The 14,754-nt window shown below is 44.5% G+C and overlaps 2 protein-coding genes across 2 annotated transcripts in view; one reads left to right on the top strand and one right to left on the bottom strand.

The window, feature by feature from the left end:
• ppp1r14c (protein phosphatase 1, regulatory (inhibitor) subunit 14C) overlaps positions 1-9,972 on the bottom strand; it is a 17,939-nt gene extending 7,967 nt beyond the window's left edge. Inside the window, exon 1 of the mRNA XM_030344617.1 lies at positions 9,378-9,972. Coding sequence (XP_030200477.1) covers positions 9,378-9,614 — 237 coding nt within the window. The 5' untranslated portion in view covers positions 9,615-9,972. The remainder of the gene's footprint in view (positions 1-9,377) is intronic.
• A 1,035-nt stretch (positions 9,973-11,007) lies between these two features.
• Positions 11,008-14,668, top strand: iyd (iodotyrosine deiodinase). Its single transcript, XM_030344616.1, has 5 exons — positions 11,008-11,280; positions 11,701-11,898; positions 12,373-12,532; positions 13,032-13,188; positions 13,336-14,668. The coding sequence occupies exons 1-5, from the start codon at positions 11,088-11,090 to the stop codon at positions 13,516-13,518; spliced, it is 891 nt and encodes a 296-aa protein (XP_030200476.1). The 5' UTR covers positions 11,008-11,087; the 3' UTR covers positions 13,519-14,668.
• The last annotated feature ends 86 nt before the right edge of the window (positions 14,669-14,754 follow it).

The raw sequence follows: 14,754 nt of genomic DNA, 5'->3' as shown, positions 1-14,754 counted from the left end.
ATAACAATATCAGCTATTTTTAACACCAATGAGTCAACACTCTAATGAAGTGGATGAATGAAGCCCTGTGTGAGGCTAGCAACGAGACAGACAAGCGAGGGAACTTCACGTTGTGTATAAAGGCTGCTTGTTGGAAGGGAAGAAAGAGAGAGTGAATGAGAGAGGGAGAGGGAGAGGGAGGGGGAGAGAGGGAGAGTGAGAGCAAAAATGGCTGTTGAGAGAAAGTAGAGTGGAAAAGATACAAGAGGGTCAATGATGTGTTTGTTGTTCGAACTAGACGTGTGTGTGTGTGTGTGTGTGTGTGTGTGTGTGTGTGTGTGTGTGTGTGTGTGTGTGTGTGTGTGTGTGTGTGTGTGTGTCTGAGAGAGTGTTTGTTATCGGACTGGGAAGTTGTATAAGTGGGTTCGCCGTGAGCTGTGTCAAGGGGGTGAGAAATGGAGAGACTGGAGAGTGAGAAGGAATGAAAGAGAAAGAGAACCAGCGTTTAATTACGCAGTGTGTGTGTGTGTGTGTGTGTGCGTGCGTGTGGGCACACCTGTTAGTCAGACTAAACCTTCCTTTTTCACGGACCTGTATACAGCCGCAAGCACTTTCGGTCTGGTGCGTTCGGGATGGGTATAATCCAAACCTGAAGTAACCTCTGTTTCGCTCTCTCTCTCTCTCTCTCTCTCTCTCTCTCTCTCTCGCTCTCTCTCTCTCTGTGTCTCTCTCGCTCTCTCTCTGTGTCTCTCTCGCTCTCTCTCGCGCTCTCTCTCTCGCTCTCGCTCTCTCTCTCTCTCTCTCTCTCTCTCTCTCTCTCCCTGTCTCTCTCTCCCTCTCTCTTTCGCTCTCTCTCGCGCTCTCTCTCGCGCTCTCTCTCTCTCTTCAAAACAGTTCTACCTGAATCGACAAGGCACCATGCCTTCTACATTGGAATTGCTTTGAAATGATTCACCAGAAATGCTCTATTCATGTTCAGCATGCAAGAATAATAACTGGTTTGCATTTCATTATGTAACTCAACCCGCTTATACAGTGGGCTGATTATACCGCACTAAAGAAAAGTCATAATTGCTTTCCCTAATGAGCTCTCTTTAGAAATGGGGACAATTTTAAAGCATATTAGGATTACCTTACATTAGAATTGTTCAAAGGGCCTTTTTGCTAAGACATCGATCAGCACATCAGTGATGGTCAGTGATCGGCTAATGATAAGTTAACAAACAGCTACTTGGAAACAATAGCGGTCGGTCGCCGATGTCAGGGAGTCTGTTGTTTGCAATGCAAATGATTATTTTGTGCATCTATATATCCCCAAGGGAATCCCCATGTTTGTTTTGAGAATATCACAAGAACATAAACAGGCACAGACGGGTGCACGCGTACACGCACACAAAAACACACAAACTCACACTGATAAATAGGGCTGGGTAAAAAAGTCGATTTTGGGTTGATTTAAATTTTGCAATATTGATTCATAGGGCATGAGATCAACCATGAGATTTTTTTAGTTTTGTTACCATTATTATTATTTTTGCACTTTAATAAACAATGCCTTAATGCAATTTGCAGTTATGAAATGTTGTAGTTCAAATACACTTTCACTTGCAATTCCTTTCTAATTTCAAAATTGCACTTGTGAGACTTGAGACAGTTTTGTTTACAGGTCAAGTTTAAACTGTCCAATTTACAAGTTTGCACTAAAAACCTGTTGTTTACGGTGAAGAGAAAAAATAAAGTACATTTGTATTTTGAAATCGAAATCGAATCGATTTAGGAAATTGGCCGCGATACCCAGCCCTACTGATGAAGAGAAAAGGGACACAGGAAGTGAAAGACAATATTCAAGAGAAAAATAATTACATAACAAAAAACCTTTGTGTCCGATTTCCTGTGTCAGATTTCGTCGGGTTTCACAAGAAGGGCAGAGGAGGGAGGAAAACCGGACAGAGAGAGAGAGAACTAGTCATCACCTGGAAAAGGTTGGGATAATGAGCAGAGACGAAGAGAAGGTGAAGGGCAAATGGACGGAGGGACATGAGTGGAGCATCAGGAGAGCTCTCTGTGGAACAATAAGCCGATATAAAGAAAACAGCACAGCTCTGTCCAACCTTAACCCGATATAAAGAAAACAGCACGTCTGTACATCGATAACCAGATATAAAGAAAACAGCACAGCTCAGTGGAAGAATAAGCCGATATAAAGCAAACCCCCCCATCTTTAATAGGAGAATAACTAGATATAAAGACAACAGACCGTCTCTATAGGAGATAACTAGATATAAAGACAACAGCACATCTATATAGGAGAATAACTCGATACAAAGACAAAAGTCCATCTCCATAGGAGAATTAGTAAAAGGAAAACCGTGTACAGACAAATGGACCATGGTGATAATCAAGAAGTAAGGAAAAGAGACGAAAGAGGATAGGGACTCACTCTCAAACACTCTTTATTCACAAGGGTCACAACAAAGTGAAGGGGAATTCAAGGTGGAATAAATCAGTCTCTTGGTCTAACGGGAGAGTGTGACACATTCATTAATTTTTATTTACAACAACAGGGGAGAAATGAGCGGGAGCGATAGCGAAAGAGAGAGAGAAAGAGGAAGAAGGAGGTTGTGTGTTTCAATCACAATTTGATAACTAAATTCTAACTTTAGCCTCAGTGTGAAATATGTAGACGCAACATTACAATGTCAGTTGATATTTATATGTGCATTGGATTTATTGGTTTACAATACATAATTACAGAGCAGCACTTCCTTTGGTTGACTGTTACCACTGAGGTAGGCATACTGAAGGCTGAGAACAGCAGAACCTTTGCCCCCTGCAGTTAAAAAGCCAAGACTTTCAGTCATGCTGGCTAAATAAGCATTGTGAGCTCAGACAGGTTTGACCGGTATTAGCCATCAGTCACTTAACCAATCAGCTCTGGCTGAAGATAGATGACACATTGATGGATGGATCTGCGCAGGTGTTTAGAGAGTAGGAAGAGGTCAATCGGGCTACAGTGGGCAAAACAAGTTGTAATCCCGAAAGTAAACTCTCTCTCTCTCTCTCTCTCTCTCTCTCTCTCTCTCTCTCTCTCTCTCTCTCTCTCTCTCCCCCTCTCTCTCTCTCTCCCCCTCTCCCCCTCCCTCTCTCTCTCTCTCTCTCTCTCTCTCTCTCTCTCTCTCTCTCTCTCTCTCTCTCTCTCTCTCTCTCTCTCTCTCTCTCTCTCTCTCTCTCTCCTGCTCTCCCTCTCCCTCTCCCTCTCCCTCTCTCCCCCTGTCTCTTTCTCTCTCCCTCCCTCCCTCCCTCCCTCCCTCTCTCTCTCCCCCCCCTGTCTCTCTCCCTCTCCCTCTCTCCGTCTCTGTGATTGTTTATATTATTAGATTGCTGTCTCTCCAGGGTCCAGACAACAATTTGGGAACACAATGACAGAATATACGCCGGATCCCCCTAAGTCAGTTCTAGCCTACAGGGTTAATAGACGAGGGAGCAGCAGAAGACAGAAGAGAGAAGTGGGGATCAAGGTGATACATGATCATTTGTCTCGCCCTCCGCTACAGCAACTCAATTTACACTAAACAAAGCGGAATGCGGACTAAGATTTGTAATTTAAAATAACCTCAATTGTCCCAAGTTTTGGCAGAAAAATAGCATTTTCTTGCAGTTCCCCCTTTATTGCTCATCATCATGAGATATGGCTCATTAAAACTTAAAATGAAATTTAAAAATATATATATTTGGCTTGGGTTATGGCAGACTGTAAAAGCCTGTGCTGTTTTGACATATGCCTCCACAAGTAACACTATTTGAATTACTGCCACAACAAATCACTGCCAGTGAAGGCTTCTATCAGTGGACTGTATATAGAGAGCTTGAGAGAGAGAGAGAATCTGAATTTTTCGTGTGCTCGTTTTAATCTCTAGGTAATCAACTTTTCTATCAATAGCTCAAGAGAAGCCAGGGTTCAGAAATACCCTCTATTGACCCATAAAGCATTTGAAAAAAGGTGTGTGTCTATTTGGGCTAGTAATCTATACTGTGGACGAACGATAGACGGCTACAGCAATAACACAAAAAGCATCACCAAATAGAAGCGAGGGACAGCATTGGTGTTTAAAAAACGCCTAATCCATCAAATCCCTCACCAGCACCCCGTGGTGTTAGGATAGACATTTGGCCGCTGCCGTTTCGGAGTGTGTGCGCAGTTGCATGGCTGCGTGGGTATTTGTAGTGTGTTGAGTGTTTCATTATCTGTTGTAACAGCTGGCGGCCATTGGACAACTGAAAGGCCACTTGTCAACAACTCTGATTGGTTTAGCAGCAGACGTGTGTGTCCGCAGGTAGTGTAGAATATGTTTGCTCATACACACGCGCACACGCACGTTATATAACTCCAAAGCTCTGTTTCAGCCTCTGCACGGATCTGATGGCGGTCGATCGGACAAATGAAAGTGACAATGATCTCCTATGCTGTGGATCCATAAACACAACAGAGTTAGTCTTTAGTGATACCCTTACCTTAATTTCCCAATGGGGAGGGACCTGTCCATCTAAATGTAAAGCCCAGGCCCTTTTTAGTGGTCCAATAGGGTGGTTGTATCTGGGCTGGGAAAGCACTGCATCTAGTCCTGTAGACCCAGTTTGTCACTCTGACGGTTTTCCTATACCCATTGCTTCCATCGATTCTTGGGACATATTGGAGTGGTGTAACACACTCTCGGTGCTTACAATTGGCTGCCATTCTCCAAATAAGGAGGTCATTGTGCGCCAGACCATTTCCCGGCATCAGTCAGGGAGTAAGACATGTCCAATCGATCACAAAAAACGATCTCTATCTATCAACCATTCATCCATTGTCTCCAATCTGTTAAACCCAACTGCCACACATCAACGATTTGTTTTGGCGCACAAAATATTGTGGGTTTTGTCCTCATTCGTTTTGATGCTTTTAGAGGATGACATTCTTTGAATTGGTGTCTGGGTGTGTGTGTGAGTGAGAGTGAGTGAGTGAGTGTGTGCATGCATGTACTCATTGTATAATGAGTAAATCAAGTGTACAGGTCTGTATTTGTTTGTGTCTGTGTGTGTTGTCAAGGTGGGAACCATCGCAAACAAGGCTCACAAATGCCTTGCGAGTTGACAGTAAGTGTTAACCTTTACCGTTGACCCTTACTGTCAACCACACCGCACTGCCACTGACCATAGCTTAATGACCGGGGCTTAGATTGCATTGGCTCTCACAACATGATACATTTCAGCCGGCTCCGACCGGCGGAACACCCCCAGGCATGGAGACGGGTTATTGACAAGGTCATTTGAGATAGGAAAAAAAGGGCGAGAGAGAGAGAGAGAGAGAGAGAGAGAGAGAGAGAGAGAGAGAGAGAGAGAGAGAGAGAGAGAGAGAGAGAGAGAGAGAGAGAGAGAGAGAGAGAGAGAAGAGAGAGAGAGAGAGAGAGAGAGGGAAGAGAGAGAGAGGGACGAGAGAAAGGTATAGAAGGAGAGAGAGAGACTGACAGAGCAGTGAGGGAGTCAGGATGGGGGAGGAGGCGGTTAGAGAAGAACACATCAGACACAAAAGAAATGTGCCCTGAGACAAACATGTCTGCACCGAGCGGGAATGTGGAGAGCTGAACAGCCCCACACACACGGGTTGCATTGATTCTCTATAGACGGAGCCGAGTGTGTGTGTACATGTGTGTGTGTTTGTGTGTGTGTGTGTGTGTGTGTGTGTGTGTGTGTGTGTGTGTGTGTGTGTGTGTGTGTGTGTGTGTGTGTGTGTGTGTGTGTGTGTGTGTGTGTGTGTGTGTGTGTGTGTGTGTGTAAGTAAACACATCATGCATGAGAAGATGTTTGATGCCTCCGGGCAGGGGTCTTCCACCCACTGCATCCCCCCTCAGTACACTGACCTACTGTGTGTTTGTGTGTGTCTGTGTGTGTGTGTGTGTGTGTGTGTTATGGTATTGGAAATGCATGAAAACATAGCTCTTATGGCGTAATTGTAATTGTGTGTACTCCAAGGCATGAGTACATTCTATGCATTATTATTATATTCTATGTGTCTATGCATTTACACATGGATGACATTCATTGAGTGGGGCTCCACTGACTATTAGCCAACAAAGATGGACATTACAGTCAAGCGCACCCCTTCCTCTGCAGCGTGTTGCCATCAGGAAATACACAACACACACGCACACACGTACACACACGCAAACACATGTGCACACACCCGCTATGACACATACACACAAACGCAGCGCACAACAAAGTAGACAACACTGCAGAATCGCAGGCCCATAATGGATTTACCCCTGTCCAGATTTCTCTCTACTTTCTCTTGCTCACTCTTTTATATCAATCTCTCTGTCTCTTTCTCTCAGTCCCTCTCAATGATTGAGAAAAACATTGTTTCAAACGAGTGAGAACCAAATATGATATCATTGTCCAAAATGTTGATTGCCTTAAAACAAAAAATGAATCTCAGTAACAAGTAACAACTGCATATCAGTTCTGTCCTGCATCTATCTTTCTATCCTTTTCCTACACGTGGATTCAAAATAGAAGCCTCTCTTTCTCTCTCTCCCTCTCCGTCCCTCTCTCTCTCTCTCTCTCTCTCTCTCTCTCTCTCTCTCTCTCTCTCTCTCTCTCTCTCTCTCTCTCTCTCTCTCTCCATTACTCCCTCTCTCTACCTCTCTCTTCTCACAGCTCTCTATGTCCTCTGAAAAGTGTGAACACAGAACCTGCTGGGAGGGAAGAGGAGAAATCCATCTCTGACAAAATTCCCCTTCTGTTATCCCATAACCCAGAAAAAACAGAGAGTGTGAGAGGGAGAACGTGAGAGAGGGAGAACGAGAGAGAGAGCGAGAGAGCGGTGAGCTGAGAGAAAAAGCGAAAGAACAGCACAAATACTGTGTAATGCACACAAGTGAAATAAAAGTGCTGATGTGTTTTAATGTGTGTAGTATGCTGTAACATGGTTAGACACACACACATGTCGCACACACACACGCAAGTAAGCACATAACACACACACACACGCACACACATACTGTATATGCACCATGTATGGGCATCTGTGGGCAGTACAGCATTACACAAATGCTCTGGCCGTCAAGGTAGAAAGGTCATTTGAATGTTGAATGCCTTTATGTGTTTATTTATAACTTATGATGCAGCCCCCTTATCCATTTCACGCACACACACACACACACACACACACACACACACACACACACACACACACACACACACACACACACACACACACACACACACACACACACACACACACACACACACACACACATAATATTAAGAGTCAATGTAAAATTGCTATTTAATGTCACAAAATAAACTCCCAACTATCCATCACTATCATGCAGAAACTTATCAGTTTTCTGCCTCAAGGTCATTTAAACCCGTACCCTTATAGCAATTCCTATTTTTACACTGTGTGGTTAAATGTAGTTACTGGTCATTTAAATACCACGTTTGCATTGGTCCAGATCCGGCCATGAATGCAAAACGTGAGTGAAATCACAAATGAGGGACGATTACTCGAAGTCCTGGAAGGCCTCGAAGCCGCAGAACAGAGGGACATCTCACTGGTGACGGCAACCAACACCATACAGTAGAATAGTTGTTCGTTGTGAACGTGTGAAGGGAGCACATCTGCTTGTTACAGATGTGCTTTGAGGCTGTCCAGCACGTGACCAACCTCAGAGTTACTCATTCATAGAAATAACCGTGTTGGTATAAACCAAATAATACCACCTTTTCAATTTCAGCTGCACTAAAGCATATATGATGACCCTTATAGCGGAGTTATGGCAGAAACATGAGATAAAAAGTTGCAGTACGTGGATGCATCGTTGGCCTGCACTAAGTGCATGCTCTGCATGCCTGGGAGAGCTGTGACCTTTCCATTAAGTGAATTTAGTAGAGAGACCAATGTCTCATAATATCTCAGAATCATCGTCCAGCCTCGCATTTTTTCCTCCCTGCACTGCACATATGATTGAGTAGGCCTTAAAGACAGACGAGACACATAGCCCTACTCTACACAGAATTGCATCACGCATGAATAACGCGGATGTGTGTGTGTGTGTGTGTGTGTGTGTGTGTGTGTGTGTGTGTGTGTGTGTGTGTGTGTGTGTGTGTGCGTGTGCGTGTGCGTGTGCGTGTGCGTGCATGCAAACGCATACGCTCAGTGTAAAATAAGGCAACGGAATTTCACGCGTCTGTGAGGATCGAGGAATGAGGCCAAAGCCGACTGATTGGTCAGAATCTGACAGTCACAGCATCAGCGCATCCTCGTCTAACCCACTGCCCTTCTTTCCTCTCCTCGTGCAACCCCCTCCGACAATCCAACGGCATATTTTGCACGGCACGGGGACATAACCTCCAACCTACATGCTTGTGTAGGACATAAACAGACATCACGTCTCACATGTATAGGGTCTACGTCTTCTGCACACGCTCCGCGAGCGCAAAATTACCTTTCCGCACACATTGCAGATGTGACATTTTGCAAATGTGGAAGAACGCGTTTTGGGCATGCGATAGGATGCAGCACGGGGTATATTGTATATTCGCTGTACGACCGCTTTGCAAGCTCAAATCAAAGTTGCGAATTCACGTCCCACCAAAACATTTCCATTTTTATCAATGACTTTTTATTCGAAGTTGTTTTCGAGAAGCCGTATGAAAGCGCCTGGCGCATAGGCCGGCTCGCACAGCTGTGGGTCCCCCCCCCGTCCCGTCCCGTCCCCACAGAAACCCCTTCCTCGCCTTTTCACAAAAGCCATTAATTTCAAAAATCCTAATCGACTACGGTTACCTACTCTTTCAATCAGGCTACCTTCTAGATGGGATTTTATTGACGGTAAAGCAGGTTTTTCGTGTGCAGTCGTTGCATTAAGCTCATTGTGTTTGAAAATGCATCTTAGTGAATAACAACTTCAAAACAACATGCGTGTGTGTCTGTGTGTTTTATGCATATGTCCTTAAAAACATTAGCTGACATTTAAAAAAAAAAAAAATATAGTATATGTAATATATATCCTACAGTCAATGCTTGACAATTTGAGAAGGGGCAATTCGGGGACAGAGCATCCGAGACCGACCAGTCGACGACATCCTTCAAACGGCCTCAGCTTTCTGCTCGACACAATTTGATCAAATGCAGAGTAAACCTGAACAAAGTTAACCCGACCATTTTAACACCATAACACACAAAGACAGTCGGTCACCAGAAACCCCCTTCACTAGAGCACTAGCCAATTGGCTTATCCCTTTGAGAGGGACGGTTATGAGCGGAATATCCCCATCCATCGGAAGACCCATGGGTGAAAGTCAAGGACCCGCTGGAGCCGTCGCTGAAGAGGACCCATGCGTCTCCTCACCTCGCAGTCGTACAGCTCGCTGAGCTGCTCGATGATCCACTCCTCCAGGACCAGTCTCTTCCGCAGCTCCTTCCTGTCGTATTTCACCGTCACCTTCCCCTGCTTCCTCTGCACTGGGTCGTCCCGGGTGATTGGAACCGCCGAACCGACGCATCCGACGCCGGTCGGGGGCTGGAAAAACACTCGGCTGCCCGCGGCGGACAGCGAAGCACTCGTCTCGGTGCTGACAGAGGACATGTTTTTTGGGGGGGGAGATGCTTTAGCTGCTGAGGTATGTGGTGTGAATGAGTGGGACTGACAGAGTGTGTGGTGGTGGGTGGTGATGCAAGCAACGAAACGGAGAATGGAGTGCAGGAGCTTTTAAACACCTGCTATTTAAAGAGCAGCGCCGGAGACAGCCGAGGGGGCGGGGCGTGGCAGACCGGTCCCAGCAATTAGAATTAACGCTTTACGCACCGACGATGGACATTTCGGGGCGCATGCTCATCATCCTTATCATGTGTGCATCTTCTTCTTCGCAGGAGCCATTAACACCCCCACTTCGAGTTGTCAATGAAGATTAGGACACGAATAGATCCCCGCGGACCGAGGTCCAACAATACGTCAGGCCAAAGTAGCGATACATTCCATGGGACAGCAGTTGTCTGAGCAGTTCTTTTTAGAGGCAAAACAATGAAAATGTAGGTCATAATAAGAGAGCATCCCTATCGGTCTGTGCAGACGGTGCAAAGACAAGCCGTTGGAATCATCCGTAAAGGTGTGAGATGGGGGCCCTATGTTGAGATGGTGAGTGTGGGTGTGGGAGTGTGCGTAGATGTGTATGTAGTGTCTGTATAACCCTCTTACCTATAGTCTATAGGTGTAGTTATAAATAACACACACACGCACACACACACACACACACACACACACACACACACACACACACACACACACACACACACACACACGCACACACATCGGGAGGCATTGCACTGCCACCTTGTGGTTCTGTATTTATATATCACTCCACGTGTTCATAAGCCTAACTTCATTGAGAAATTAAGCACCAACGATCTTCAACCCGGGTAGATGGACTACATCTTGGTTCTTATGGATTTGATCATGCTGTGTGATCCTGCAACGAGTGATGCGTGTTACGAGTTTAATTTCCAACGGGCAGGAGATTAAGAGATGGTATTTCTGCTAGGCGTCTCTCAGTCAGACTCAGGTCCCACTAGCTGTTCAGGTTAAACTGACTAAATATATAATCAGTTTAAACTTCACTTCCCATGTGTGCAGACCTATGCGTTTGTGGACACTATCGTGGACACTAAAAAAACGAAGCTATCTACTTGTTGCTGAACTCCGGATTGATTCTGATCAATTCGGCCAGTCGCCTCTGCGGGTAGAAGCCAACATAAATCCTCCCTCCTGCACATCATTATGTTTCCATTAATGATATAAAAGTAGTCATAAATTAAAGTAGGTTATAATTTTTGAAATAACATAATAGTAAAGTTAAGAGCGTTACATAATCGATGACATACTAACATTATGATACATTTTATAGGATACGTCTTAACGACGTTGACAGCAAAAGGTTAAAAGTTATGTATGCCAGGCCAGCCCACTTTTACGCACGGATCCTTGAAGCACCCTTGCATTTCGCACGCATTCCAGACAAAGCAGCGATCTCGCACGCCGGGAGGGTATTTTCCTGGAGTATAAATGGCGTTTATGTCTGGATTCACGCCCTATTTTATTGCTGTCTTTTGTGTTTTAATAGTTTGTTTTTGGATACAGTTACAAAGAGAGAAGAAAACAAAGGAATTGAAAGGAGAATCGGACTCCACCAGCAAAGCGAAGCCATGGGTCGATCAGGATTTGCAGGATGACACCGAAATACCATCACCCAATCAGGGTAGGCTATCCAGATAGCCCCCATATGGGTCACTGGAGTAAATTAGTAATTTTCTCTTTTTGCTGTGAAAAAGGTTATTGAATAGCCTAGTTACAGATTAACAGTGGTTTAAAAATATAGATGGCTTTTTAATTCAATTATTCAAAGAGCACTGTAAACATGCCAAAGGAAATGTACATGTGTTAAGGGCTTAACAACCACATTAATGTAAAATACAGAATACTCCTTAAATAAGCTTGTGTGAATCCAAAGCTAAGCTAGCTGTGCTGTTCAGCTCATGCTGGTGTTGTGCAATTTTATATGGCAGTAATGAGCACAGTACATTGTCCTTGAATTGCCCCTTGTACCCTTACTGGAGCCATTTACACAAACACCCCATTCCTCCAGCTCATATGCTCATTCCGTCTGACCTAACTTTAGGAGATGATGAAGAGGACGATCCCGGGTCAGAGCTGGACCTTCCTCATGTGCCCTATGCACCGCCCCGGTACGCGGTGGACTCCATGCTGGAGAGATCCCGGGACTTTTACACTCTCCTGAACCAGAGGAGGTCTGTCCGCTTCATCAGCCCGGAGCCGGTTCCTCGCGAGGTCATCGATAACGTGATCCGGACCGCAGGTGGGTTTTCATTGGGAAGGCCTATATACAGTATACGCACGCACGCACACGCCTGCATGCACAAGCTCATGGGTTCCGACTAAACAATCCTTTACCAACATATGCGAGTGAAAATCACTTTGCTGTGCCGATTCTGCCTTGGGCGTTATCAATGAACATGCCTGCCAAAAATGTGAACAATAGCAATATAGCACTTTGTTTCTCTGTGATGAGACATTTTTGTAAAGTTAATGTTGATTCACTGCTCTACAAAGTGTGCACTGACCGACTCACATTGATTCAAAAGGATGAAAGTGTTATATTGCCTCTTTACAACGCGTTTGATGCGCACACGCTAATTGCTCTCAGGCCGGATCCACACAAAGAAGTGGTTTAGCCAAGTTATATTGGCGAGGGAGGTTTCAGTGGAGCCAGGAGAGGCGGCTACACTCACACCTGGATGGTCCTTGCTAATCATTGCTCATTGTTTACCAGGCACCGCTCCAAGTGGGGCGCACACTGAGCCCTGGACCTTCGTCGTGGTGTCCGACCCCGACACCAAGCACGCCATCAGAACCATAGTGGAGGAGGAGGAGGAGGTGAACTACCGTCAGAGGATGGGGAACAAGTGGGTCAAAGATCTGGCCAAGATCAGGTGAGACGGCGTACCTGCAGCATGGGGTTAGATCGTCTTCCCGCCTGGAGACGTGTACCCGAGCAAGCTTGCACAAATACTCGACTTGTAGGGGTACAATTCAAGTATTTGTGCTAATTTTAGTTATTCCTTGTTAATAACCTGCCTTGTAAGCTATACCGATGCCTTGGTCGTAATAGAAAAGTATATTTGGTCCGTATGATATCTTAGTCATCACCATGCCTGAATGGGCCGAGCCTCATGCTTGTAGGCGGAAGTCATGGGATAAGAATGAACCTGACAAAATGTAAGCTTTAGAAGACGGCCCTCTGAAGAGTAGCTTCAGAGAGTGCTAAGACGAGATTCTGATGGCAACATTGTGTGCACCCTGCCATCCAGCTGCATTCAATCAACTGTCCTTGCTTGGTTACAGCAAGATGTTGTGCTTTACCCTCTGAAGATAATTTCTCACAACATACATTGCACACTCCCTCACTCCCCACACCTTTTTGTTTCCCAGAACTACCTGGGTGAAGGAATACTTGGATGTGGCGCCATATTTATTGCTGATATTCAAACAGACGTATGGCATTGGAACTGGGGGCAAAAGGAAGACGCACTACTACAATGAAATCAGTGTCTCTATCTCTTGTGGAATGTTATTGGCAGCACTACAGGTAAAACATCCCCTTTTTCAGTCAACGTGAAATGTACGCCCAAAACACAATCCGGGTGACAAAATGCAGGCTTGGATCAAGCCGTTTTTTGGAAAGGCACTTGTGTCCGGTTCATGGTTGTTTTTCAAACAGTTTTTTTTTTTTTAGAACGTGGGTCTCGTGACGGTGACGTCCACACCACTCAACTGTGGACCGCGCCTGAGAGTTATCCTTCAGCGCCCGACCAATGAGAAGCTGTTGATGCTGCTGCCCATCGGATACCCCTCCGATGATGCCACCGTGCCGGATCTGAAGCGCAAGCCCTTGGATGACATCATGGTTCACATTTGATGCATTGTCAATTAGGGCTTTGACTCCGAAACTTCGTTATTCAAATATAATTTGAATATCAAAAAATAAATCAAAATATGAACGAATATTAGGCAACCCTTAATGTTCGAACCTGTTATGGGCAGGCCCAGAGGGAGAGACGTCGGAGAACCCGACGCAGTCTATTCATAATATTGTAATGACCACGGAAGAGGCAGTGAATGAAGTATTGATTAGACAGCAATTTATTATAAAACTAATAAGCCGTTTGAACATGCAAGACCGGTAACCATAGCAACGCGGTAAACAAACCTCGCGAAGCCCAATCCAGGTCTTACTGAAGGCATTTAATGGTCAAAATATTATTAATAAATATTCGAATATTAATAAACAAACAAACTTCGAATATGATTTTTGGCCAAAAGGCAAAGCCCTATTGTCAAATACATCTCTTTATCTACTCCACTTAATGATAAGAGACGTGCTGAGCATAATGTGCTAAGCATAGCATCAGCATTACCATTTTACTGCATGATATAGGATATAGTCAAAGTATAAAGTAAGAACAACTGATAGGTGCTTCTTAGGTGTGCCTCTCTTCGTGCTTCTTGTTCTTTGTTGGTCCAACATTTATGTATGGCGTAAGATTTAATAAGATACGTTAAGATTATATGAGATGCATTTTACTCATCCAAGGTGGGACATTTATAATATTGACTTGATGGTTGCATTTTTTACTGGAGAAAATATGTGACATTGTTCACATATTTTTTTATGTAGAAGTAGACGCAATAGAAGCTCGATAGTTCAGATTAATTCAATTCAAAATTGATTAGAGAAATCTTTCTATTATGTCTCCAGTTATTATTTTTATATTTCATGCATTTCTTTGCAAATGTCTGCCAAGGTACAACCTCAAATTTGTTCAATATTATTTGTTCTTTTAATAAAACGGTCAAATACTACCATCAAGTGGATCTTGCACTAAAAGGGTATGGGTCCTATTCTATCTGCAATATTGGTCCTGAATCTGTTTCTTTCATGAATTTCCCCATATGATTAATGATTAATCCTGCCGTCCTCCGCGCCACGGTCATAGGGTTTATGCACTTCAGAGCAATGCTCAATGGGGATAAAAAATAAAACGACCTTCTTTCAGTAGAAAAAACTATACTGGCTCCTGTCTCCCTCTGCTGGCAAAATGTATCCGTGTAACGTTACTTAAAAAAGTTACAGTGTATACGATGTATACTGTAG

The sequence above is a fragment of the Gadus morhua genome, chromosome 21 (genome assembly GCF_902167405.1).
Source record: "Gadus morhua chromosome 21, gadMor3.0, whole genome shotgun sequence".
NCBI lineage: Eukaryota > Metazoa > Chordata > Actinopteri > Gadiformes > Gadidae > Gadus > Gadus morhua.
This window is presented reverse-complemented; position numbering and strand designations above follow the sequence as displayed.

What these genes read in the sequence shown, in the direction of transcription:
- iyd (XM_030344616.1), top strand. Translation starts at nt 11,088, where the DNA reads ATGGCGTTTATGTCTGGATTCACGCCCTATTTTATTGCTGTCTTTTGT. An exon ending in AATACCATCACCCAATCAGG is followed by an intron (nt 11,281 to 11,700) that starts GTAGGCTATCCA and finishes ACCTAACTTTAG; the next exon opens with GAGATGATGAAGAGGACGAT. An exon ending in AAAGATCTGGCCAAGATCAG is followed by an intron (nt 12,533 to 13,031) that starts GTGAGACGGCGT and finishes TTTGTTTCCCAG; the next exon opens with AACTACCTGGGTGAAGGAAT.